The 26,310-nt window shown below is 39.3% G+C and overlaps 1 protein-coding gene and 1 long non-coding RNA gene across 4 annotated transcripts in view; one reads left to right on the forward strand and one right to left on the reverse strand.

Annotated features, from left to right (window-relative positions):
• The window catches only part of GPBP1L1 (GC-rich promoter binding protein 1 like 1), a 32,138-nt gene that overhangs the window by 3,036 nt on the left and 2,792 nt on the right, over positions 1-26,310 (forward strand). For all 3 annotated transcript variants that reach the window (XM_072932667.1, XM_030278854.4, XM_030278855.4), the window contains exons 2-9: positions 11,642-12,525; positions 13,217-13,331; positions 13,620-13,749; positions 14,113-14,396; positions 17,134-17,206; positions 18,343-18,536; positions 22,385-22,525; positions 25,967-26,125. In XM_072932667.1, coding sequence (XP_072788768.1) covers positions 13,272-13,331; positions 13,620-13,749; positions 14,113-14,396; positions 17,134-17,206; positions 18,343-18,536; positions 22,385-22,525; positions 25,967-26,125 — 1,041 coding nt within the window. In that variant the 5' untranslated portion in view covers positions 11,642-12,525; positions 13,217-13,271. The remainder of the gene's footprint in view (positions 1-11,641; positions 12,526-13,216; positions 13,332-13,619; positions 13,750-14,112; positions 14,397-17,133; positions 17,207-18,342; positions 18,537-22,384; positions 22,526-25,966; positions 26,126-26,310) is intronic.
• Positions 16,656-25,967, reverse strand: LOC140684605 (uncharacterized). The gene is made up of 3 exons (XR_012057085.1): positions 25,220-25,967; positions 22,621-22,674; positions 16,656-17,052 (listed from the first exon to the last, which is right to left on the reverse strand). It is a non-coding gene; the product is annotated as an uncharacterized lncRNA (long non-coding RNA).

The following is a 26,310-nucleotide window of genomic DNA, read 5'->3' on the forward strand; positions in this document are numbered from 1 at the left end:
TAGTGGCTAAGTGTCCACTGCCCTGTGTATGTACAAACACTGGGCAGACCTAGAGGTTCTAGATTAGGCCTGTGAGTGTATAGTAAGAGGGAGGGAAGCATTTAGCTTAATTGATCATACATGTTAGTGATCAGGCTGTGTCACTCCAAACTGGAAATTCTTGACTGAAGTGTGCAACTCCTTCTCTAGCTGGTCTTTGAAAGTCAGAATTTTCACACTTCATACTACTTAGACCTTTCTATTATTAAACAGCAAACAGTTTTGCAAAGTGTTGGTGTATGCAGTTCTATAATATGACTAATCTGAAATAGTTGCACTTCCAAGGTCTGGCTTAACAAAAGTGCTTTGAACCAGTGCAGCCAAACATAACTGCGGTTTTTTGCAGTAAATGATGCTCAGAAAGAAATATTTTGCAGCATGTGACCTTGTGCCTCAGGGACTGTTGTACATTAGGGAGTTTGCCGGGGGCAACTGAAGTTCTAGGACTTGCAGACATTCTAGCAAAAATGCCAGTGTTGATTTGTTTTCTCCTTACATCTTGTGATCATTCCCAGTTTGGTGTTTTGCGTAGTTTTATTCTCCACACTGGAAGGAGGATCTCAGCTCTGTGGTGTAATGTTAGTGGCACTTGATAAGAAATTATGTGTATAATGTTGTCGAAATGTCTCTGGTTTTAAGAATCACCTTTTATCAGTACAGGAAGAAATTAGAAATTTAAGTTTTATTTTTGGTGTCTCTTCTAGGTTCTGGATATCTGTGTGACCCCCCTCCCCAAAGCGTATTTGCAACATACAGAGTATGTGGCAATGATTGGCCCTCTCTTGGAATTTTGTCATCTTCAGTTTGTAATGAACAATTAACTTGTAAATAAAGGACTGTGTCTGCCAGGGAGGTACATGGTATTATTCTGGGCACAGAAATTACTGGTATTCACAAAGTTGCTGGTGAAGGTGTATGGTTAAGATTACAACAGGTCTCCAGCCTTTCAGCAGAGAGGAGTGTTTTGCCATTGTATTACAATGCGTCATCCATCATCAAGGGATTAATCAGGACTCACGTGAAATGATCTGAAAAGACCTTTGATGTTAATCTTAAAAAATTCAGCAAGGATTTCTCATCCTGAAAATATTGAATGTGTTATGATCTTGACTGTTAATTTGGGGAAACTGTCTTTCCTCTACTTTGAACTCCAGTTAAAAGTAGAGAAATGGGTTAATGATAACTTCAATGTCTTCAGGTTGACTGGGCCTTCTGGAATGTATCCTCTAGTATTTAGGAAGCTGATAGCCCATGGGGGTGGGAAAAGTTCCAGAATTCTGAAGAGTTGAGGAGCATTTTCCCTTGCAACATCTAGAAAAAAGGCAAGACTTGGGTATATCCAAGGGAAGAGCATTCACATCAGGGAGTCTGTGTCATGTACTTTTTGGTGGTTTCACTTCCCTATATTGCAATAATGTTCTTACTGAGCACACAGATAATGTGATCCTAACAAATTCAATAAATTATCTGAAAACAATAGCTTTGGATTCAGCCATTTTGGTGTAGATGGGTTCAAATTACTGTGTTTTGGTATACTGCCTACACAGACAAGTAGCAGCTGGTAGGGAAGCAGTTCTGTGGGGGAGTATCCTGGGGGTTGTACTGGTTCCTAAATTATCATGACTCAGCAGCATCACTGTCATGAAAATTCATTTGTCATACTGGAACATACAGAAGCATTTTAAATAAGGCAATGAAGCAGTTTCTCCGTTCTGCTGAGGAGTGGTAGGTCTTCAGCAGGGACTATCTTGTTCAGTTTGGGATAATGTGATATTTGAGAAAGTTATGGCTGTGTAACAAGATCTGTAAAGAAAATAATGAAGTCTGAAAGAGTGAAACTGTAATTAAGGATTGGGAAAAAATGGATTGGTTAGCTCTACAATGGTTTTATACATCATGTTTCATCAGACATAAGCAGGTGATGTATGAAGCAGGTACAACTGGGAGGCAGCTCTGACATTCTGTCACTGCCTGTGAGCTGTCACACTTGGTAGGTGGGTCACATTGGTTTTTTCATCATTGATGCTTTGAACTTGAAAGCTTGATCTTTGCCACTAAATTTGACCAGTTGAGGATGGGTTGTTTGTTTGGTTGTTTTTTTGGTTGTTTTTTTTTTTTTTAAGCATGGGTATATTTGATCACAGAATATGATAGTAGATGATTTTTCTGCTGTCAAACAGTGCTGGGGTACAAGGTGGTCTGCGGGACTTCCACCCCAAAAAAAACCCAACACCTGCTAAAGTTGCCTTTCAGTCAGGGAACACTGAAGTTTTGGTCTGAAGAAAGTATTTCTTAAAAGGTATCTGCAAGGAGAGTTTAGTCAAGTTTCCACATCCATCATGAATAAAACAAGCAGTTATGAGTTGAAATTGCAGCAGAACATGTTCAGGTGAGACGTTAGATGCAAGGACAGGCTTTCAAGCCATGGAATAACCAAAACAGATTGTAGGGATACACTGGAGAATGGTGGTGTGCTAATCTGGTTTCATTTACAGCTTCCAAAAAAATATTCCAGTGGGGGTACATATTAACTGCATAATGAATTCCAGTCTGCTAATAGCAAACTCGTTTCTCTGATACTTCATGAGACATTTTAGGATTAATTTTTGGACCTCTGCAGGCTGAAGATCACTGTACAAATTGGTGAGGGGGGGGGGGCATTGCTTAGTTGACTTTCAAAGACATCTGATGGAAGAGAGTAGAGCTAAATTCTTAAAATCCCTGAAAAAGGTCTTTAACCATACAATGAATGAAGATTTTTTTTTCCCCCAACACGCAGATGTTTTGCTTGTATTCCCTAATTTATTGTAGGACACTAGGATAGATGAATGACAGTGTTGTAGTCTTGGCCTGCATAGATTACCTGGAGAAGAACAGCACAATAATTCTCTTCAAGATCTAAAGACAAAGCCCAAACCAGCTGGACAACATTTTGTCCATAACTCCTTGCTTGATTTTAACTCAGTTTCATGGACTAGATTATAAAGAGAACTCCAGGAAAACACTGTGAACATGCAAAGAGGATATACGTCCCAGTTGCAGCAAGTCATTAGATCACAGAACTAGATAGAGATCACTTTTTCCCCCTTTTTTTTTAAAGCCAAGACCAAACTAGTGGAATATCTATTACTTTTGCAATTTATTTTTCATTTATAATAGTTGTTTTAAACTTTGTGTTTAGTGACTTTTCTGCATTGATGTTTGTTAATACTTTCTCAATCCAAGAAAGTGCTGAAAATGTTAAACCAGTGAAATGAAAACAATTTCAGACAATGTAAACTTTACAAACTGTAATGCAGGTGTTGTACACATGCTGAAAAGTGCTGAGTGAACATGTCTTTGTCATGTCCTAGTTATAGACAAATAAATGTGGAGTTTGATCATACTGTCCTGGTCTTGATGTGCAAGGGTTTGGAAATAATCCAGATGCAGGGAGGGACAGATGTATGAGCTGTCCCTCAGTCTTGGTAGGTTGTGTTTAGGGGAAGTACCTATAACTGGACTGCACCTCCCTTCCCAGTTTATAGTACTGGTCTTGTAGGACCCAGGCAATGGTATTGAGGGGAAGAATTAGTCCAGTACTGGTTAGGAGAATGGTCTCTTATTTCTGAATGTCCTCTGTTCTGTTGACTTTCAATTCTCCTTCCTCTTTGCAAATGACATGCCTTCTACTTGCTTATCCTTCATCTGGAATGCAGATCTGTACTTCCCTCTGCTTGATTTGTAGTCTCTCTTGCCTTGACACAAATATTTGATAAATAGTCTGGTTGCATTTGAGGCTCTTTTCCAAAGGAAATGTGTTTTTCTCCACTCCAAACAGAATATATTTAAATGTAAATGTGCTATAGTAGCAATAATAACCCTGGTAAAATACTGGCTTATAAAATACCCTTAGTGGGAAATACCCATCCCGTTTTTTTAAGGTACTGGAGAACTACTTACTTAACTTCTGCTTACGATCCATCCACATTTCTGGAAGACAGGTAGGCAGGATGTATGTAGCATCCAGTGGGGATAAGCCAGTAATTACATATTTGCAGTTCTTTCCTGATGATGATGAACATTATCCTGGTGTGTGCTGCTGTGCAGTAGAAGTGACTTTGTTCCTTGAGGCTTTAGGCAGACTGCACAGATGGGTTCTTCATTGCCCTTTCACTCATTCTGTCATGAGGGTCTGGGGACAAGAGTGGTACCTTAAAGGCATCCATTACAAGGTGCTGTGCAGTGCAGGCTTCTAGGCAGAACAGAGCCTTATCTTGACTCACTTGACTGTAGATCAAAGTGCAGTACAAAATAGATGTTTGATTTTTATTCCTTAAAGAGCTAAAAAGACCTTTGGATTTTATTAAAATAGTAGAATATCTTCTGCAGATTTGAAACACCTTGTTCCATAAAATGCTAAAGCTGTTTGAAAGTTCAGAGCATTGGTCACATTTAAAACCTAATGCTATTTAAAATGTGTTTCTTTGGTTTGTATCAGTAGTGTCAATAGATGCACTTGTTTCAGAGAGGTGTATAGTCCCTGAAATGGTACTCCCTGCAGCAGAATAGGGCAGTAAACAGGTTTTAATATTTCAGGTAAATACCACAGTTCTCTAACATAAACAGTACTAAAGACAGTTAAAGGGGCACTGGAGGGAAGTGGAATCTTCACAGGCATAGGAGAGAGGTGTAAGGGATGACAGCATTGCCAGTGGCTGCCCAGTATGAAACACCCAGGGATAACTGGTGGTAAGCATAGTATCTAGAAAGTCTGTGCTTTCCTATTCTGTGCTTATGAGAATTTGAGCCTTTTAGATTTTACATGTTTTAAATGGCTTTATCTTTGTATTCTTGCTGCTTTGAGGAGTGAACTCATGAAAACCCCTTGGAAGGGTTCATTTTTGATGTATCACACTTGCTGGCTGAGGGCCAGAGACTTATCGTCTTACACAGGCCTCTGTACAGGTTCCCCAGATGCTGCCTTTTCCAAAATATGCTTTGGGCTTTTGAGTTAAGTACAACTTGCTTCCAAAGACAAGTTTGCTGGCTTTGTATGGTAACCTTGCTTGCAGAAACTTGGATCAACAGAAGCTTGAAGGACAGGTATCATTCAATCAATAGCATTTCTAAAAGTGATATTTTTGTCAGTGGTGTTTTCTTGTTCAATGGAGAATCTTTTTTACAGTCCTAGAAGTCAGTTTTCTCTGATACTTGGTTGTTACTCTGGTATGCCCTTGTATCTTTAATTGCTGTCACAAAGGAAGAAAAATCATCTGCTTACCCCCTGCACTCTAGATCTCAATTTGTGTTCACAAGACTAGACTGCTAAGGCTTTATTCACTGTGTGGTTTTGTGGGAGTATGTGTTTGTCCAGAAGTTTTGAAGGAGTTAAGACTGGGTCAGCATGACCTTGGAGAAGTGGAAAATAAGTATGTGAAGGAACAGGTTGTTTGTGAAGCAGAGCTGTGTGAAATACCAGTTGAAGGACTGTCAGTAGAGAAAAGGGGATTAGGATATGGATGTGTCTGTATGGACCTTTCTTAACTTATTTTCAGTTCATTTAAGTTTGTCATCTGGTTTGTATAAATGGTCAGGTATGTAACCATTGGTATGATTTTTCCCCACTCTAGCCTGTTACTCTGGAAGAACTTTTTTGTGACCAAGCTTTGGGCATGTTTTCATCTTGGAATACAGATTTATATAGCAGTGTTCTGTCTAGAATGCAAAACAGTTTTGATGACTCTGCAAGATAGATTCATTTGCTTTAAACTTGAAAAATAAGGTGTTAATCTCTCAGTAATAGCTGCTTCACTAAAACATTTAATATCCGTATCTGGGAAGATTTTAGTTTAGTACGTGATTAACATTTTAATCCATCATTTAGTGTTCTAAAATGGGCTCATATTTCTGTAATTCTAGAAAACCTGTTATGAGTGATGCTCTGCATTTTTATATACTAGATTTTTTTCAGCAGCCCGATACCATTTAAACAATGTTTTTTGCAGGATTTTTAATTAATAGGGCTGTCCTTTATATTTGTGCAGTCATTTTGGAGGGCTAACTATGGGGTATAATGGGAAAAAACAAGTGGTGATGGCGTATCTGGGATATAGTTCTTCTGGTTCCTAATACCTCAGGTGTGTGAGCTGTACCAGTTGTACGTGCCATTCCAGAACATCTGCTTTTGTCCTCTCCATAGGGAGCTGCTTTGCAGTTGTGGAGACACACTGAAGGTGTGTCCAGACAATTGTATTCATGGAAGTGAAAGCAAAAGGAAAGTAAGGTTTTTTTGTAGATACTTTGTGTAGGTAAATTGGAAATGAATGATCTGTTTTGAAGATGTGGCTCACAAGTTGTTAGAACAACTGAGTGAGTTACGCTACACTTGTGTCTTTTACAGTGAGGCCTAATAATGCATGCAAAGTTGAAGCAGAATTTATAATTATGTTGTAAAAGGAATTTGCTGGCACAGATTGCCCAGAGAAGTTGTGGATGCCCCATCACTGGAAGTGAGCCACCTGATCAAGTGGAAGGTGTCTCTGCCTGTGGCAGGGGGGCTGTAACTAGGTGCTTTTTAAGTCTGTGTGCCCAAATAAGATTGTCTTAATGAGGTGTTTATGTAAGACCAAGCCATGCTCTGTTTGGGTTTTTTTCAGGATAGTGAAATTTCAAGTGAGGCTTTTTGATATCCTTAAGGAAATCAGTAGCATACTTTTGACTCTTCCAGAGTTAGAGCCCAGGCTGTGGCTCCCTAATTCCATTAATGTATTGGGTGAATTGGAGGTTATTAGAAAGAGAGATTTTAGTGAATACATATTGTAGTAATTCCTTATCATAAAGTAACATACACCTATTCAGTGACACTACTCTGAAAAATAGCTAAGTGGAAAGTGGTCTGTTTTGAATGTTTGGGCATATCTGCTTGATTAAATAACTTTAAAAGATTTTATTCCACAGAAAGAAAACTGATGAGGGAAGTAAATTCTGTTCTGCCTTCTGCATCCATTAAATTGCTCACTAATGCTTCTGAATGCTTTTGCAACCCAGCGGACATCTGATCTTTAGGAATATTACTGAAATCCCCATTGACTTGGCTGGTTAGAAAAACAAATCTTTACTTCTTTGAGGTAAACATGTTTTATTTAGAGTAATAGATAGAAATGCAGTGAACTGAAACTGGCAGGGATAGACAGGTGTTGTCCTTATGACCTTTTACAGCTGCTGTTAACTGGATTGATAAATGTGTAATGAAGGGTAAAAATTTACTTTTATGCTGTTTTTTTGATAAGGGTTCTACATCTTCGTGATTTGCTGTTGCAGGAAAGCAGAAACTGAATTAGAGGCTGCAATTAATAGGACTCTTGTTAGACAGCAGTGCTGAAGGGAGCTGGGGATGTTTGCAGGATACTGTGAAGCAGAAAAAACACCCTGTAAGATGTGTCCATTTCAGAAATGTGCACTGCAGTACGAAATGTGGACAAAGGTTGGAAGCCCTAGTTCCAGATATTGCCAGAGAGGGGCTGGAACAGTCATGGCACAGAAGGCAGCCTGGAACTCAGGGGAGACTGCTTCCCCTTGTGTTTTTCCAGCCTTGTAGGCCAAGGCAGGAGATGGAAGAGGAAGTAAAAATGCACCAGGGCTAAGGCTTATCTGTTCTGTTTCTTAGGACTTTGGAAATAGCTTGATCTGTTTCCAGTGAAAAATTTCCTAGCTCAGTGGCTCTGATGATACGTAGCTCATCTCTCTGGGCTCATGTTCTGGTCAATGTAGGTCTTTACGTATTGAACCTCCTTGGTTCCCACTGCCAGGCATTGGGAAATGCTCAGCTTGAGATTCAAAGCTATAGAATCTCTGGTTTAGAGATTAAGTCTGATCAAGTCTGTGTTAGGAGCAGAAATGAAAGCAAGCAGAAGGCTGAAAACAAGCAGGCAACTCCGTTCAACCGAGGTACCACAAGAACTTTATGGAAGGAATATTGGAAAATGGGGGTTTGTCTCTGACTGCAGATTTTTCTTACTGTGGTCTGTGTCTCTTTAAATTGAACATGCTTGTATGTTCCTTCTGTTTTCATGCCAGTTTTTAATATTTGTTTAGACAGATACACTATAAAATCTGGTATATAAAAGAACACCTGATGATTTTGTTTGACTCAGTGATAAATACCACTTTTACTTGCATGTAAGATTACGCAGTGATATTTAGTTGTGAAACTTAGGCACTTAACAAGGGAAAAATACTTTTGGAACAACAAGAACTTAAGAAAATAGGTTGCTATGAAGTAATAGTTAAGACATTTTTAATGTTAAATGTAGAAAGTGATAATATAAATTGTTAACAGTTCTAATTAACTTTTAAAAATAAGTGGAACCCGGTTGCTAATACAGAGTTTAATTCTTTCTCGTACTTAGATTACTTACCAAAGACTTATCCATTTTGATGGGTGAAATAATACTTTGGGATAGTTGACAGGTAACTATTTTTTCTACACCAAAGCTCATTAATGCAGATTTCATTGTTCTGAAAGGAGGTGTGCCTTTAGAGAGCATTTCATTTAGTGATACTACTATTATTTTCTCTTTTTCCTATTCGTATTACCAGAAATAATTCACATTTTAATTCATTTAAAAGGAAAGTGAGAATTAATTACATTTGCATTGACAAGCACTTTTGTTTGCTTTTTATCTGGAATTGGGAGTGTCTGCTGATGATCTTTGTCCTTGTGTTTTCTATAGTGAAGCAGAGATCAGTGCAATTGAACTGTAAATGCAATAATAGAAGAACTGAGTAATTGTCAAAGGTCATTTCAGTTCTGTGTAGTAATAGGGGAAAAAAATAACTATGTTAGATATTAGGAATGCACAGTTTTGCCACTGTATAAATGGGCTATGCTCCCAGATCTTGAACATTTGATGTTGTTTTGGTGACGATGTACCTAAGGAATAGGGTAATGGCTAATAAGGATGATTAGAAGTATTCAAGAGGCTTCTGTGGATACTCTTAGTTTGGAAGAGGCATGACTTGATGAGTCCGTATCTTGGGTAAAATTCTGAGTATCATTAAAAACTGAATAGAATGTGGTTGGGCACTTTGGTAGCACGAGAAAATATCCAGTTGAATTCAGCCTGGTATTTTTTTATAACTCCAAGCTGACTTCTACATAAAGAACAAATAAACTGTGCCCACTGTCATTTGGGAGGCAAAAATGTTTAAATGTGACTGAAAACAAAGCAACTGAATAGATTTGCATAGAACTCTGACTGGTATTAAATGATAATACAGACTCTGGCCTAAAAGTCTGAGAAAGTATCCTGAGTGTCCTGATGCTGTTTGTTCTTGGTCTTGCACTTTTTTCCTGAAGAATTTATTACAGGTTGTTGTCAGAGAAGGTAATGGAGAGCTTCGGGTCTTTCCTGTTAGGACTTTGTGATGATGTTGTCAGTAGAGTGGTAGGTTATGGAAGTGGTCTCAGATTGCAGATGTGCTGTTGGACAGGATTCAGAGTGTGTGGGAGTAGGGGGCGTGGGGGCTCGTCCTGGAGACTGAAGGGTTTCAGTGCTACTATAGTTTACAGCACTTCATCTAACAAGGTTTTTGCTTTAGCAAAAAGTATTGCATGTAAATGTGGCATCTGTTCTCTTTGTGCTGGGATGTGCCCAGGAAGGCAGAGACTGAAGAGTTGTGTATGTCCCTTCTGAATTTCGGGAGTCAGGTCTAGGTGGTGTCCTAGGCTGTCTACTTGCATGTTAGGCACTGCTTAAGGAACTGCCCTGGTCACTCATCCTAACAGTGATATCAGAATAGCACCTTAGGAAACCCAAATCTCTGCAAGATCACCTACAAATTGGTGGTTGGAGTTTTACAGAATGTTTCACCTTTGCTTTGGTTGTGGTGAAATATAAAGGGAAGGCTCACAGCAACACAAACTGTTGATACGTTTTTCCCGTGCCTTTTCCAAAGGTACTGAGAACCTTTTTGGTAAATGGAACCTCGGTATTGTACTTCTTTGATGGTTTGGGTTTTTTTGGTTGGTTTTTTTTTTTTTTTTTTTGTGCTCAGGCCTTGTTCTTCAAAACTGCAGTTCTGTGTTGTTCATTTATTTAGATACCTTAAAGCCAGAGAACTCTGTGGGCTTTCTTTAGGTCCATTTTTCACATTGCTGTGAACCATTCTCAAGGTTCATTAAATCAATTTCTTAAATGTTTAAACTTCTATCAATAGCTTGACACAGCTTAATTGCTATACAGTTTGTTCTGAAAAGCATATTTATTCAGAAGGTAATGTATCTTGTTTAAATGTAGTCAACTGCATTGACTTTGTCCACGTTTTATCTTCTACTTACTGCTCAAATGTTTGGTAGTAGACTTAGAAGGTCACATCTGGAGGAGTTCTTTACCTGTACAGAGTTCAGCAGGATGGGAAGTCTGTTCTGTCTGCAGCAGATGTTCCATTATGTCCATTATGCACATTGTAATATAAAACCACCCTTCTATAGATTAGAACTTTAGTTGTTTGCAATGTGTGACGCTGAATAGATTGTAGCACAGGGTGGGGTGCTCAGAAAGTTCCCAGGTCAAAACTGTGTGTGGTCATGAGCACACAGGTTTTTCCTCATCTTGGCTGGTAGATTATATGTGTTGCTTGTTCTTACTTTGTCTGCAGAAATGTGATTGTGGCTCAGAGCTTAGGTGCAGAAGTGTTTCCATCTCTCCAAACTCCTCTATACAACAGTAACATCTAGTTCCAGAAAGAAACAAAAAAAAAAAAAAAAAAACAAACCATAAAAATGAAGGGGTTTATTAACGGGGTGACCCAGAAGATATAAGGTGATGATTATTTTGCTGTTCCCCACGGTGTGTTTATTTTGAGCCTTGATCAAAATCACCTTTAAAACCTTTTTTAAAAGTAAAGAATGACATAAAATACACAGGGAAAAACAAAACTGATCAAAGAATGGAACCATATCCAAACAAAACAAACTCAGATAAGTTAAATATAAAAGCGTATTAAGCCACACCTAAAGGCATCCTATGAAACAGCTGATGGCATCAAAACAGTAATCAAACTTCTCAGTTACTGTTTCAGGATCACTAAACTATCTATTTGCTTGAGATGATAGCAAAATAACTCAGGTTTTGGTGTTGATGGTGGTATTTTCCATGGAGAAGTTACTGGAATACCATTTGTATTACTGTCATCATCCTCTTGAGAGGGGGCTCTGGCTGTACTGGAGCAGGTTAGGAATGACATGGGCATGTAGAGATGAATGGCCAGGCCTACCTTCAGCCCAGAGTCTCATTTTAGCAGCAGGTTTTAAAATTGCTATGAATTGTGGAATTGCTTTCATCAGCTGCATGCGATTTCTCCAGTCTTCCCTTTATTCTAATTGGTTTTGTTGCCCTTTTGTGGACTAAATCTGGGAAGTGATCATTTAAAGTAAAAATACCCTTTTCAGGGACTCTTTTTAAATAAGATTATTTCAGGTTTTGTTTTGATCAGAGGTCAAATAGCTTTTGGCACTTGCACTATAGTTGCTCGATTTCCCTTTCTGTTCTTCTCTTTAGTCATACTTTGTCATGTTTATGCCACTTGTATTGATGGGGTTGTGTTTGGTTTTTTACAGTGACGACAGTTCCTGTCTCACCTCTTTGATGGAAGAGGACTATGACCCAGAAGTGAACTCTTCACTGTAGAACAAGAAGCTCTTGTGGATTAATTGTGTCCCTTTAAAAGCAGCACCCAGTCTACAAAAAATAGAGTAGAAGAGATTATTTTTGGACCTGGCTTTTTTTTGTTCATGTGACCTATGTTTCAGCATGTAAATGGTGAAAAACAGGGAGAACATTTGTGCCTGCTTCTGAGCTTTATATCAAGTAGTGCTTAACTCTGTGGAGCATTAGCCAAGTTACGTGAAGACTAGAGTATATCCTAACATTCATTTTTTAAAATATTTTACCTTTTTTTAGCAGATGTATGTGATAAAAATGAAATTTATATTTTAAGAGCACTTGTGCAGATGCATCTTGTTTAGATCTCAGCATTTAGGGCAAACATTTTTATGTAACATCCTTTTTCCAGAGTGTCTGGGTTGATCTGCTGCAGATCATGAACTGTCCAGCAGCCTTGAGTGTATCTGTTCAGTATTAACCATGATGTTGCTCTGAATGTTGTCATGCAGACTTGACAAAACTTTTTGTAATGTAAAGGCTGATTTCTGTACTACCACGACCAGAGGAAATTTAATGAGGTGAACGTGGGCGTGGCTTTTTAAAATATAAATTACCTTCTTAGGTATCTTTTTTTTGTAGTGAGAGTGCAAAGAGAGGGTAAAATGAGCAGCTGAGGGGGTGAAGGGCACAGTTGGCACGAAGTGCGGCCTCTCGTGCTCTGCTTCGAGACGCACTATTGCCTCAAGGCTGGCCTTCCAGAATTCTGGAGAAGGAAGGAACTCAGAGGTCACTGAAGCACACAAACTGAGGATATTGGACTGCAGAGGCCAAACTCAGGGTAAGTGATCATATGTATTTGCTACTTTGCTTATACTGTGTTGACTTGTTTCTAGATAAATTAAAGTTGAAAGATAAAGCAAAATGGTAAATTGGAGAACCTTCCACAAAAAAAAAGGTGGAATTCAGTTATATGGAGCAATATTGAAATGTTCATCATTTTGAGCAGTAAAAAGTTGCTATGATATGTTGGAAAGAACATAGGGGTGAAGGAGCTGGTGTATTGTTGTCTTCCAGGTCTCTGATCTGCTTTGAATGTCTCTTAACATAACTAGTTGGTCATATTTGATTTACAGCCTCTGGAATAAAACATGCAGTCATCACCCCTTTGCAGACTGGGAGACAATGAACAATGAAGGATTGTACCCCAAATTCTGTCATGTCTTGATTTTTACATCTGCTTTGTATGGCTTTTCTATGCCATTGGTTCTGTTTTCTTCCCCCTCCACACCCATTCTGTCATGAGCCTCATGGGTGTGTTAATTGTAAACAGGAAGTAACTGGGACTGTTGAAGTTCTTACCTGTTTCAGTCAGAGGAACAAAGTCAGCAGGAGAAGAAAAATGCTCAAGTATAATACAAAAAACTTCTGTACTTTCCTCCTCCTATTTATATGGGCCAAACTTTGAGAGATAAATTGTATTATTATTTCAGTTTGGATAAGATGACAGGGAATGTTCTTTTCATTTACAGAGCCTGGCCATGAGGTTTGATGCCTCATTTTATTGAAGGGAGACACTGGACCTAAATGGCGCAGCATGACTTTGTTCCTGCCTGGCTTAACTTCTCAACACCACAGTCAACCAAGGTAATGGTGATACAGATTGGCTCCTTTCACACCTCTGACCATGGGTAAGATCAGTGTGCTGGTTTCTCTGGGATTCTGTGTGAGACAGGTGGATTGGTGAGCCCTTCTGATCAGATCCAGGCTTGTTGAGTTGCTGGCTAATCAGTGCAGTTATGGATGCTCTATTGAAAACTGGTACAGGAATGTGGGTGTTGGTGGTTTTTTCAGTTAGCAAAATGTCATTGCTGGGCTGGCAGGCTCCTGGAGGGTCCAAACAATTTCTTCATTGCATGTCTTTACTTTCTGCAGTCCCCTGCAGCCACCTTTGAGAAACATGGAGAACATCTTCCACGGGGAGAGGGCCGCTTTGGCGTGAGCCGCAGGAGACACAACTCTTCCGATGGATTTTTCAATAATGGGCCCCTCCGAACTGCAGGAGGTGAGTAAGAAGGATCAGGAATGCAGCCTAAGAGCAAACAGTTTGAAATATGCTACAGAATGAGGAATTCAGCAGAATAGAAATATTCTCCCGAACTGTATCTTTTCAAAGTATCCTATGAGGAAGTTGTGCTACTCTCTTCTCCTTTGCAATGTGCCCAGGCCTTAAGAAGTTTTCGTAGTAGCTGTATGTCCATTGTGTAGCTTGATTTGTTTTCTGATACAATCACACGATACTTAATAAGTTCACCTTAGCAATTAGTTTGTGACCACTGGTTGAACAACAAGAAAAACAACCTAATATTTCCACTATTCTGCATACTGTGCTGATTTTTAATTTGCATCCTTATCTCCTTTTGTTTAGATTGCTGGCATCAGCCATCCCTTCTCCGCCATGATTCTGTAGATTCTGGTGTTTCTAAAGGAGCTCATGTTGGGCTTTCTGGCAGTCAGCCTGGCTGGCATGGTCCCTCACGGGGCCATGATGGTGTGAGCCAGCGTGGAGGAGGAGGAACTGGAGTTCATCGCCACTGGAATGGCAACTTCCATTCCCGGAAAAGTTCTGCCTTTCAAGAAAAGCTGCCTGTTGAATCCAGGGAAGAGAAGAAGGACGATAAAGAGCATTTGCAGTTTGAGGAGGAAGACTTTGTAAGTGTGTAGCTTCTCACTAGAAGTGGAAGGTGTGAGAAATGGCTTTTCACATCTTGTTTGTATTAACATTGATAGGTGGTAAGGATCTAGAATTGCATTCCATTCCATGTTTGAGACACAATAAATTTAACAAAATTATTCTGGCACTGATAGGATGCTGATTGGTACCCAGAGCCCTCAGGACTTGAAGACCTATTGGATTATGGGATTTGGCTCATATGTTTTGCCAAATGGTTATTGTGAACTCAAGGCTTTGTGACATTCAAGCTAGCTCTTTAGCGTAACCTGTAAGGTGACAGAGGAAAAGCAGTTGTATTGACTTCATGGCTTTGCTTACAAAGCCTTTTTTTTTCTCCGAGAAATACATCTGTTCAGTTTATCTTCAGCCTGCCTGCTTCAGTCTTCCTGTCTCCTTCACTCTGATACGTGTTGGTGTTTGTGATAACCTTCCCAAGCTTGTTCGTGACATGCTCAGACTCTGGCCACCATCTGCCCTGAATCTTCTGAAACAGTGTTATCAGAGATGTTTTCCTCTCTCTCTCTGTTAATCTGTAGATCAGGATTTCTTGAGCCGTTTCTTCCATCAATATCTCCAGTTCACCAACTTGCTTCTTATTCAGCATTTTGATTAATGTGGTATTATCAGTATGATAGTCTCTTACATCCTGGCTCTATTTTTACTGGAAGATCTTTAGTTTTTCAAACTTTATCAAACAGTACTTGGACTTACAGCTTTCATCCTTACCATGTGCCTTCCTTAATGCTAATGCTTGGAGAGATGTGCACCTTTTCTGTTTTCTCTTTTCAATGTAATTCTATTTCTCCTGACCCCTGAAGAGTGTTATATTATCAGACCATGTGTTTTTCTTTCTGCATCTATTTCTTGCTGTCTCTTGGCTCTTCTTGACCGGTGTAATGAGGAGAATATCCTCTGTCAGATTCTGGTAACTCTGTCCTTTCCTCTAATGCAGTTCCTCTGTCTTCATCTTCAATGAAGGCAGCCTTTGCTGCCTTTTGTAGTGAGAGGTTCTGGTGATGTGACACTTGTGTGTATCATTGTCATGAGGTTTTTGCTGTCTTATTCAGCATTTGTCTCTGGAAGGCTGTTCACAGCTGAAATTGTTGTGGCAGTTTGATGGCTTCTGCTCAGGAATTTAGGAGTCAGAGTGAAATACATGAATACACACAGCTGCTTCAGCCAAAATCCAGAGCCTACACTTAAATTGCCACAGGAGTTAGTTTGATTTAAGCTGCTGGGTTTTTTCAGTGAAGGGCCTGGGAGAAGTGATTGCATGCTCTTGTTCAGCTGCTGCTGCTTGGAGCAAGAGCCTGCATCACAAGATGGTTAATAGCTGGAGAGTGGGGATAAAGCTTGTGTGTGGATTTCTACTAGCTGATTTCTCAAGAATACTGTAATTCAGGCTTTCTATAAGCCTGTTTTTGTTTTGGTTTTTTTTTTTGACTGTCAGAAGTCTGTCAAAATCTAGAAATATTGCAATGATTGCAACTGTGCAGTCTCTTGTTGTCTGTCTTGGTCCAAATCTTTCTTCCATGTCCTTCATTCTCTTTTTCAGTGCCTTGATGAGCGGCTTCCCCAACTACATGGCTATTTCTTCTCTAATTACTTCCCTCATTTTTAAGATTATAATACCACACGCTGGCTAGCAGCAAGCTTAGTTTAGTAACTCCTGTGCTGTCTCTGCCATAATGGTGAAACTGACGTATGCTATGGTTAAGTGTGTGTAGCTGTTAGGCCTGTGTGGCTGCCAGCACTTTTCTTGAAAGGTCTGCAAAGCAGGCTGTTAGTCTAAGTGTGAGCACCCCTGCTATAAAACTGGACTGTAGTTAAAAATTGAAGCACTTAAACAGAGGACTTTCTGGAGACTGAGGCAGGAATTTATGCTATGGTGTGACATTTTTTCTTACTCTTGTAGAACAGAAATACCTACTATTTCAGATGCTCATTTTTAGAGAGTTATGCTGTCACCATAGTAACTGTCATATGAGGAATTCATTAAAAGGAGGAGAAAGATGGCTGTATTTTGAACTGAGGTTATTTGGGACAGGGGAAGAGGAATAGCTAATCAAGAGCACTTGTCATTGAGTGCTTAGATTTTCTTCACTCTGCTTTGAGCTTGGACATGTCTGTAGTTGTTCCACCAAGTTGAATTCTGAAACTGAATTCTGTGTAAGTCTGCAGAGAGCAGTGAGTCTGCATGCACTCTTGTCCTAAAAAGTAGACTCTGAGGTTTGACATAACTTTAAATGTAGCTTCTTTTTGTTAGTAAATACATTCCTTTACGTTATTAATCTAGTATTGCTTTGGGGTGTTTTTTTAATCAGCTCATGCATAATTATTATATTAAAATATTTATTAAATGAAAATAAATTCTTCATATACTAATGACGTGGATTCTATTTTATTTTTTGAGCTGCTGATCAAATACGTAATATTTTTATATATGTACTGATTGGTAGAATCTACTTAATTATAGTAGAAGACTAGAGGAGTTATCCTGGACCCTCTGGTAGTTCCATTGGAAATACAGCAGAAACCAAGGAGAAGGCAAACTCGATTTTTAGATGTCTCATGGCAAAGCACTCTCTTCCAATTCAGCTGCTGTTCAGAGAAATCTATCCATACTCTGAGTTCCTGGAAACAAAATGTTAACACTGATTATATTTTTGTTACATGTGACATAACATTATATTCATTTACATTGTCTTTTTACAGCCATCTTTGAATCCAGAAGCTGGAAGACAGAACAACCAGAACAAACCTTTAGGGACACCTTCTGGAGTATGGGGTAGGTAAAGGTCACTGTACACAATGCTGATGATGGAGCATAAAATTGTGACTGGTGTTTAAATGCTGGGTTTTTCACTCAAAAATATTTTCAAGATTTAAATGAAGCAGACAGTTTGTTGCTTTCTGTCTTTTGTTGTTTTCCTCCCACAATCTTCCCTAATCTCTCGGTCTTTTTGTTTATGTGAAACTGTGCTTGTCTTGTCACAAAAAAACAGCCAGTGGCAGTAATGTCACTGTTCTGTGTTCACTTCCTGTCGTGCTGCAGTTACAGTTTCACGCAGACATCACTTGAAGGGCAGAGCAGATTGGAATGAAATAGACATTAGTTCCTGACTTGGGATCTTCTTAGTGTAAATACAGCAAAGCTGTCATAGTTCTGTGGTTTGAGCTTAGTTGATTTTTTAAACTCAGAACAGCCTTACTTTTGATCCTGATGTACTATGTGAATCTATGCCTTTAAAAGAAAGTGAAACAAGGTACCAATTCTAGCAGTTAAACACAGATTTGTTAATAACTGTTAGTTCAATTAGTTGGGTTCGATACTGTAAGTAGTACAAATGCAAAAGAAACTTAAAAAACACTTCTTGCAATACTGTTGGGTTTTATTCTTTTTGCGTGTTAGGTAGCTGTTGTTCTGCTCAGAACCTAATGACAACATTTATAGAGCTTTTATATGTTTATACTATTAGTATTTTTTAAATTATGCTCCTGGAAATGTGTTTATTTGGCCTCAGAAACATTAACTGTGCTTGTTTGTAAAAGTAGTATGTCTTTTGAGGTACAAGTTATGTAAATATTTTTGCTGTGTTAGTGAACTAGCAAAGCTGATCCATGGTTGCTCAAAAAAATGCTCATACCTGTTCTGATTTCTCTAGAATGGTGCAAGGCTGTTAACTGATGTCAGTGTAGGTTTTTCCTTTCAGCATCAAGGGAGCTCTTGTGTTTAAATTAGAAAAGATTATGTTTAGATATCCACATCCAGTACCTTCTCAGAGCTGAAACTAAATAGCAGCTGATGGTCTCAGAATCAGATGTGCAGTGTCTGAGATGGGGAGGGAGGAACTGGAGCAGTGTACTGAAGCTGTTCTGAAACTGAGTATCTGTATTTCAGAATCTCTTGTTTTGTTTTTACAGAAAACCCCCCTAGTGCCAAGCAACCTACCAAGATGCTGGTCATCAAAAAGGTTTCAAAAGAGGATCCTTCTGCCGCCTTCTCAGCTGCATTTACATCACCTGTTTCTCACCTGGCAAATGGCAACAAAGCCACTACCATTGTCCCAAGTGTCTACAAAAATCTGGTTCCTAAACCTGCAGCTCCTCCTTCCAAGGTACAGGGCATTCCCACCAAATTAGAACTGCAGATCAAAGGAATCAACCCCCTAATAAGCAGGAGGAGTTGGAATCCAATAGTTTCTGTGCAGTGGCTTTTTTACAGTAGAGGTCTATTTACTACTGAAGTTGTTGTTCTCTGTTAAAATGCCTTTTGGGTTTGTCCATAGGGAGTACTAACCTCTGAGTACACTGCAGTCTATTTGAATGGGAGTGTCCTCATGCATGAGACAAATCCTTATCTTAATAAGACAAAATGAGCACTGCTGGAGAGGTGGAATGTGTGCTGCTATGTGCTTGAACTGTTCACATGACTACCTTGAAAAATCTTTATTGGGTTACAATACTTTGATGTGTCCAGAACAATAGAGGCTAAAATCAGATTAGATTGTAACATCCTGCAATTCAGGTGTAATTTAGTTGAGGCTTAAAAACAATCTGGAAAAGCCATAGAGTTTGTGCTTTAGTTCTTTTACTGAAGGAAATACAGTTGTGCTAAAAAAACCAAGTAATTTATTTTCCTTAGTTCCAGGCTTAGTCTTGCCCGTTTTTCCAGATAACCGACATGTATAGATGCCTTAGAAATTTTGAAGAAATAATAGTGAAAGTATTTGAAAAGCTAAAAAAAAAAAAGTTAGCTAGGTTATTCTTTAAAGATATGTTCAAATACTTCTAAAATGTATTAATTACTAATGCTAGCTGTGGCATTTCAACAAAATCTTCCCAATTATTACAGTAGATAATTCTTACATACTTCAGAGATAAAAGCAGAATAAGAGACTCACAGCTTCTTTTTGTAAAAAAGCAAGTTTAGAGCTTCTTTCCCTTTGTAAATTTTTGTTCGTTCAGGTTAAATTCTGCCAGCTACAGAAAAAAATGTAGTGGTTAAAATTATTATCAAACCTTGTCTAAACACTTAATTTGACAGGTGATCTACTTTTTGGTGAGATGGGATAAGTTGACCCATTAGAAAGGGTATCTATAAGGGAATTTTCATTCCACACACAATTTTCAGTCCATATATGTTCTTGTTTAGAGTAGATGAACAAAAAGCAGCTTCTAATGAGTAGGGAGCCTCCTGTGGCTTTTATTTTTCCTTTTACAGCTTGATGGATACATGTGTAGATATAGTCTGACCTGGGTTAGTCTGGAAGTTTTGTGTGTTCTTTGAAACAAAAAGCCAGAGACACAGTTTCTGACCAGACTGTTAGATTGTCTCTGGCTTCAAAGTAAACAGAATTTTAGTGAACCACAATGCATACAGCTTGTCTGTGTTACTGGCTCTTTATGCAAAGATCATTTCTGAGGTCTGAAAGTTAATGCTATACCAATGTAGAGACTGAGAAATGAAAATGCACTTCTGAAAGTTATGGGAATATGTGTTGTTACTGCTGGTTGTGATATACTGTTGCATTACAATGTAGAATTTGGGCATAAAAATCTGCTTAGCTAATGTAGGATCTTTAGGAGCATCTACAATAAGTGCAACAGTAATTGCACAGCAAGTTGCTCCTTGCAGCTCGCTGTGCAATTACTGTTGCATTTGTTGTAGCTGCTTCTGAAGCCCATGGACAGAGGTTTTTCATTCATTCAGTCAAGGAGAGCTGCTCTCGAAGCTTTTGCTAACCATATTCTGAAATTAGACTATGTAGATTTTGATTCTTCAGATAAAAAGAATACATTATTCAGTGCTCACAGTTGGAATAAAACTGACTATGATCTGAAGGTTCAGCATCCATCAAAATGTAGTGATAGGGCTTTTATTTTTAGCTTGCTTTACATGTTACATAGTTCATTTGCATTCTAGATTATTTATCTGTATTTAAATCAGAGATTATGGCAATATGTAGAGGTACCTGCCTAAGTTAAATTTTTACTTCACTGAATCCAGTAGACCTGGATTACAACTGGATTTATACCTGAAATATTGCAATATTGATAACAAAGGAAATGTTCTTTGGCTAGTGGAAAAGGTATTAATTTTTAATATGAAGCCCAAGAGATCAGTCACATTAAGCAGGCTGTAAATATGTACTTAGTGATTTACCTGCTAATTTCTAAGTGTTTACACACTGAGTGGTACTGTGATTACTGGGGCAGTGTGATATTCCTCGGTGGTAGGGATTGCAGTGGGGAAGAATTGTCAGCTGATGTCATCAATAGTGCTTTTGTTACTGAATGGTGACCATCAGCAAAACCCAGAGGTGGGGTATCAGCATATCCTTAGCAGAAAAGCTGTGTGCATTGATGCCTTTTTCAAGTCACAACCTTAAAGCAACTGAGAAAGTTATCCAGGAATTGCAGCACATAAAGTAGTAGAGGAGTCAAAACATTCCTTTCCACAAAGTCAGCAGTATTGGAAAGCTGTCACAGGAGAACTGAATGAAAAATGGTTTTGTTAAGTTGTACCAAGTAGTTCAGAAAGGAAGAGAACTTTGTGGCAGTGAAACAAGTGTGTTTTTTCTGGCTAATTGAGATGGCCAATAGCTCACAGTCAAGCAGTCCATGAAGGTCACACTCAGCCACGCAGGGAAAGCAAGAGGGGTCTGTCTTTGGATCTGTCTGAGCTGCAAGCTGCCCCTTTGTAGAAGCCTGGAGAACAGCACTGAGCAGCTGAGAGCTGGGAATGGAAGAGTGCAACCCTGGAGCTGTGGAGAGAAACTTTTGTCAGAGTCATACTGCACCCTAATTTTAGTACAGGCAATAGATACTGTGCAGATCAGGATATTTCTGAGGTTTGAAAGGGATGCTTTTAGTGTGTGCTCTGAGTGCCATAGAATCTATTTGATAGTGTGAGATGCTCATTTTTAAGTTAAAGAGTAAAGCTGGTGACCTCCCCATGCAATGTATTTTTTAAAAAAATTCGTAGAATCCATTAGACAGTGACAACATACTGAAATAGTGCCACTGTTCTCATTGCTAGCAGATTGTAAGATCTGTTGCATTTCATATTTAACTGAACCCTGTTTATGCATGAATTATTTCACTAGTGACTTGAAGCTGGCTTCAGAAGTCCAGTGGGTCAAAGGAAACCTGTATGTTTTAATGTTCTGACAGTGACTTTCTAGTGCTACTTGGTACAAGTTTCTTCTTAGGATTGTTTTTGTAAAGACTCTCACTTCACAGTGTTTGTCCCTGACTGATAAGACAGCTTCAAGAGCAACATTTTGAGTAGCAAAAACTTATCTTGAAGTCTTTGCTGTTCAGCCAAATGGCCAGTGTACTCAAAGGGATACTGCAGAGAGTGGCAAAACAGCCAGTGATCCTGCACTGTAATAAATTGACTGCTTTTGCTTCTTCTTGTTATTGTTGCTAAATTGGTGCAATGATGGACACTTTCAGGGCCCTAGAAAATAGGTAATTTTCATTCTCACTCTAAACAAAACTATTGCATGGTGATGATCATCTTCACACAGGGAAACTTGCTGTCAAGTGATTGGAAGCCTTTCTTCATGGCATGCAGTGTTCCCCTAAGAAATGTCATTTTAATTGGGATTTTTATTTCCCATTTATGGGCAGCTGTAAGATGAATTGCTTTACACAGTGGCAATTCCAATTAATGAAGGGCCATGCTGGAGTTTCTCTGTGATCTCTTAATGGTGTTTTACTGAAGGGTGGTGCCCATGAAGCAGAACTGTGTGTGATTTGGGGAAAACAGAAGATGCCAGGGGAAAAATGATGGGTGTTGAAATAAACCTGTGTTGAGACTGTTGTTGGAGAGGGAAGAAGAAAAGAAAATCTATACAACAGCCAACATAATGTTGCTTGTTGATTTCAACACTTGTAAACGACCCCTTCTCATGCCTTAGCATTTACTGCCCTGTATTTTGTGTTCTTCTCAATACAGCCAAGCCCATGGAAAGCCAACAGAAGTGAACATAAACCAGGCTCGCTGTCCTCCACCCGTGACTCTGCCTTTACCAGTCCAGTGTCTGTAACCAAACCAGCGGTACTGGCAAGTGGCTCAGTCCTCACCTCTCCCAAAGAGGTAAAGGTTGGGCTTGGGGATAGGCTGGGAGCTTTTGTCACTATCACCAATCAGAACATAAACATGATAAGGCCCTCTCTGCTTGTGGTACCTACCTTTGCACCCTTGAGGGATGGCTCACTTGCACATTCTGCCACATCAGTGATACACTAGAAGAAATAAAAATGGGGTTTGTCTGGCTGTAAAACCATTGGTGTTTGTTCAACTTCCAGTAAAAAAACAGAAAGTACTAATGTTTTAAATGGTGTTGTGTAACAAGATATGAATCAGATTGGTGTTATGGCTGTGCAGATACCAAGAAATTATGTGAATAGGTAGGCAAATTGATTCCCATGATGTTTTTCAGTATAGTAAAGGAAGGGGAAGGAAGGTGATCTGCCTAATTTCCTCTCTCTGGAACAACAGCACAAGCACTCAGATCTGAGGGGGCTGAAGGAGTTTGACATGTGTCCATACGACTTTTCGGCTACAATATCTCTTTTTAATTTTGACATTGAGAGGAGGTAATCTGCTGAGATGGAAACTGACTTGCCCCTAGTTTTGGTCTGAAGTATAGAGAGAACCTTGAAATAAAAATCTCTTAATATTTCAGCAATAACTGTGACAGAGCATAGGGAAAAAAAAGAACAAAAATAGAACAGACTGTGATAAATTCCTGGCCAATGCAGCTGCTCTTTACAGTTTTGACTTTATGATCTAGAAAGTCTTTTCCAACCTTAATGATTTTGTGATTCTGTAAATGATGATTCACGATATCTGAAATCAGCTTGTTTTAACTGTAGAATTGGGGGATTTTTCCAGTTGTGCACTTGTCTTGTTCTGTTATAGGCATTATTTCTAAAATAAGGCCTTGTTATCTTTATGATTCTCGCTTTGCAGACTTTACTTTGTAGCAGCCTGCACTTTTCTGTCTTAGCCACAGCTGAGTGTACAAGCAGTCATTAAAGACAATAGTTAATACACAGGCACCTGTCATTTTGACAGATAGAGCTTACACTCTGTTCCTTTCTCTTACCTTGCTTTTCTCTCTTAAGACCAAGTTCTTTGTGCTGCTGACAACTTTCCTTCTGTGTAATGCACAGCACACTGTATATGGACAGTGTAAATATGTAAACTTCAACAGGCTTTCACCTCAGCAGACAGGAGAGAGGCATTACTTTATATCATACAGGAGTAATGAAAGTGTTTCCTTCACCTGCCCCCAGGAAGGTCTTCTGTGAAACTCCAGTCAGTGAAGATGTTGGGTACCAACCTGAGAGCTAAACATGAAGGGCTGAAGAATTCTTTCCAGCTAAACTGGACAGTTGTAATACATTTCTCTTTGAATCTGTTGGAGATTTACCATATGAAAACACAGGTCTGTGGCCAGCAGATAGTACTGCAATCCTAGTTCTCCAGGACTATACACATAGTCTCTGGCTTTTTGTTTCTGAAAGGAGGCTAATGCACTTCCTGCAGAAGTGGTAAAAATAGCACCTCTATTCATAGGAGACCACAGTGTGTTGAACTCTAAAAGGCTGCCAAGTAGTACTGGCCCTGTCCCCACAAGCCAGTCTAAGACATCCAAGCTTACGATACAGCCTGAGTTCTTAAAATGAATTCAGGTTTATTTTTCTGTAAGAGTAGCCATCTGTTACATAGACAGACATCAGAGCAAATCTGAGGTGATGCATAGTGCTCTCCTTCATAAAAACCCAAACATCCAAAAAAGCAACACCAAAAGACTGAGGTGCCTTGATGTTTCAGTCAAAGGGCTAAGCTCACTTTAGAAGAGATGCCAGTTTAGTATTTTAGTGCTAAAGAACAATATTTTGTAAAACATAACCCTTCTACAGAAAATTGTGCATAAAAGCAGAATTGAGGTGAAATTCATTCCCTTTCAGAAATCTGGTTGTTTCTAAACTTTAGCTGTAACTGTCTTCCCCTGATGTGTAGAAATTACATTTTAATACCTCAGTAGTTTATTAGAGATTAAAACAGTCACTAGCAAAGAGTTCAAGTTGAGTATTTCCACTTACCAGAAGACATCTAATTTTAGTCTCCTTTGTTCATTGTTACCTTCTGTCACTGCAGTCAAACTAATAGTTAGATTGAGAGCTTAATTTCACTCTTGTGTTGGCTTTTTATCCTGATACTTGCAGTCACTCATTAGGTCTGGTACAACTGCTGATTTGTTTCTTACTGTGTTGAATTAGACAAAATCTGGAAGGTCTGCCTGAGAAATTACTTCCAGGCTGCACTTACTTCCTTGCAGGCATTCTTTCACACCAGTGTTTCACATGCAACAGCCATTAGAAATATAAGCAGAAATTGCTGCCTTGTTTTTAGTTCCCTTGATCTTTGCTCAGAGCACTGTGATAAAAATTTTTGGCACAGGAGATTCATTTTGAAGAGCCTGAATTTGCAACCTTCCCTCGCAGCTTAAAAAAGTGTGTGGGGAGAAAAACACTACAAACTTCAGGAAATTTTACTGGTTTAATCGTGATTTTTAAAAAATCAAAGCATGTACATGAAGAAAAAGTAGTTTTGCATGCAAGATTCTGGTGTCAGTTTTCCATAATAATGATTAAATTCCTCATTGTTTTAGAGTAACCAGACATGAACTCCAGCAGGAGGTTAAGATACTGGGAACTTTCCCATAATATGTTTTGTGTGCCCAGTCAAAACATGGAACAGATAAAATTGAAAGCTCACCTTGGTTAGCAGTGCTCCTATTGCAGGATCATGGCCAGATACTACCAGTGGGCCTGGTTCACAGACTCTAGATTAAGAAAGCTTAAACATTGTGGAAGAGCACAGGAGGTTTCCTGTGTTCCTGCATTGAGCTGAGCAGATTTCCCACAGGCTCCAGGGCTGTCCGTGTCTGGCTCCACAATGAGCCCTCTGAGCTGAGTGTACAGAGCAGCACTTGGCAGTATTCTCCTCGGGGAGGATTCCAAGGCTGTGGCTGCCTGTTCCGCACCCGGTTGTGGTTACTTAAGGATGTGACCACTCCCTGAAAGGAGATTACCTCCCCATAGCTTAATGTCAGGGTAGAGTCTGTCAGGATGACTTAAAACGCAAATTTGAAGTGAGTCTGATCTGCTTAATTTGCTAATTTTTATAGGGCAGGAATCCTGCATGAAGTTTTTGCCCTAATACTCTGTTGTAGGCACCAGCTTGCTCGAGAGACTTACATTACAAAGGAGCAAAATAAACATATTCGTGGCCATATGAATTGACTCCTAGGGGAAGAAATTGAGTTAATAATAGATGGGAGAAGTGAATGTGCAACACCCATTAGTATTTTGATGGGAACTGGACATTAGGTTGGGGTTTTTTGAGGTGTTGAGAGCCATCCAAGGAACTGATGAGTGTTTGAAAGGTGTAAGTACAGCCACTGAAGAGGCCTCAGGTTTGCAGCAGTGCAGTTTGATTTCTGTGTTCTCCCTCCCTATGCAGAGTCCTTCCAGCACCACCCCTCCCATTGAGATCTGCTCCTCACGCCTGACGAAGCTGATGCGCCGGACCACTGATAAAAAGAGCGAATTCCTGAAGGCACTGAAGGATGATAGAAATGGGGAGATAACAGAAAACAGGGAATGTGACAAGCTGGATGATGTAAGATCACTGTCCTTGCTGTGTGTACAATCATTACTGTTGAAGGAGTTGGGGCTGAAAAAGCCCTGAGCAGTGTATGTAATTCAGGCTCTGGAGGAGGAAGGGAATGACTCCCGCTGGTCTGTCACACATGCCAGTGGAAATAGTGCACAGCAGTGGTGGAGGGAGATGTATAGCACAGTGAA

Source organism: Taeniopygia guttata, chromosome 8, assembly GCF_048771995.1.
Source record: "Taeniopygia guttata chromosome 8, bTaeGut7.mat, whole genome shotgun sequence".
NCBI lineage: Eukaryota > Metazoa > Chordata > Aves > Passeriformes > Estrildidae > Taeniopygia > Taeniopygia guttata.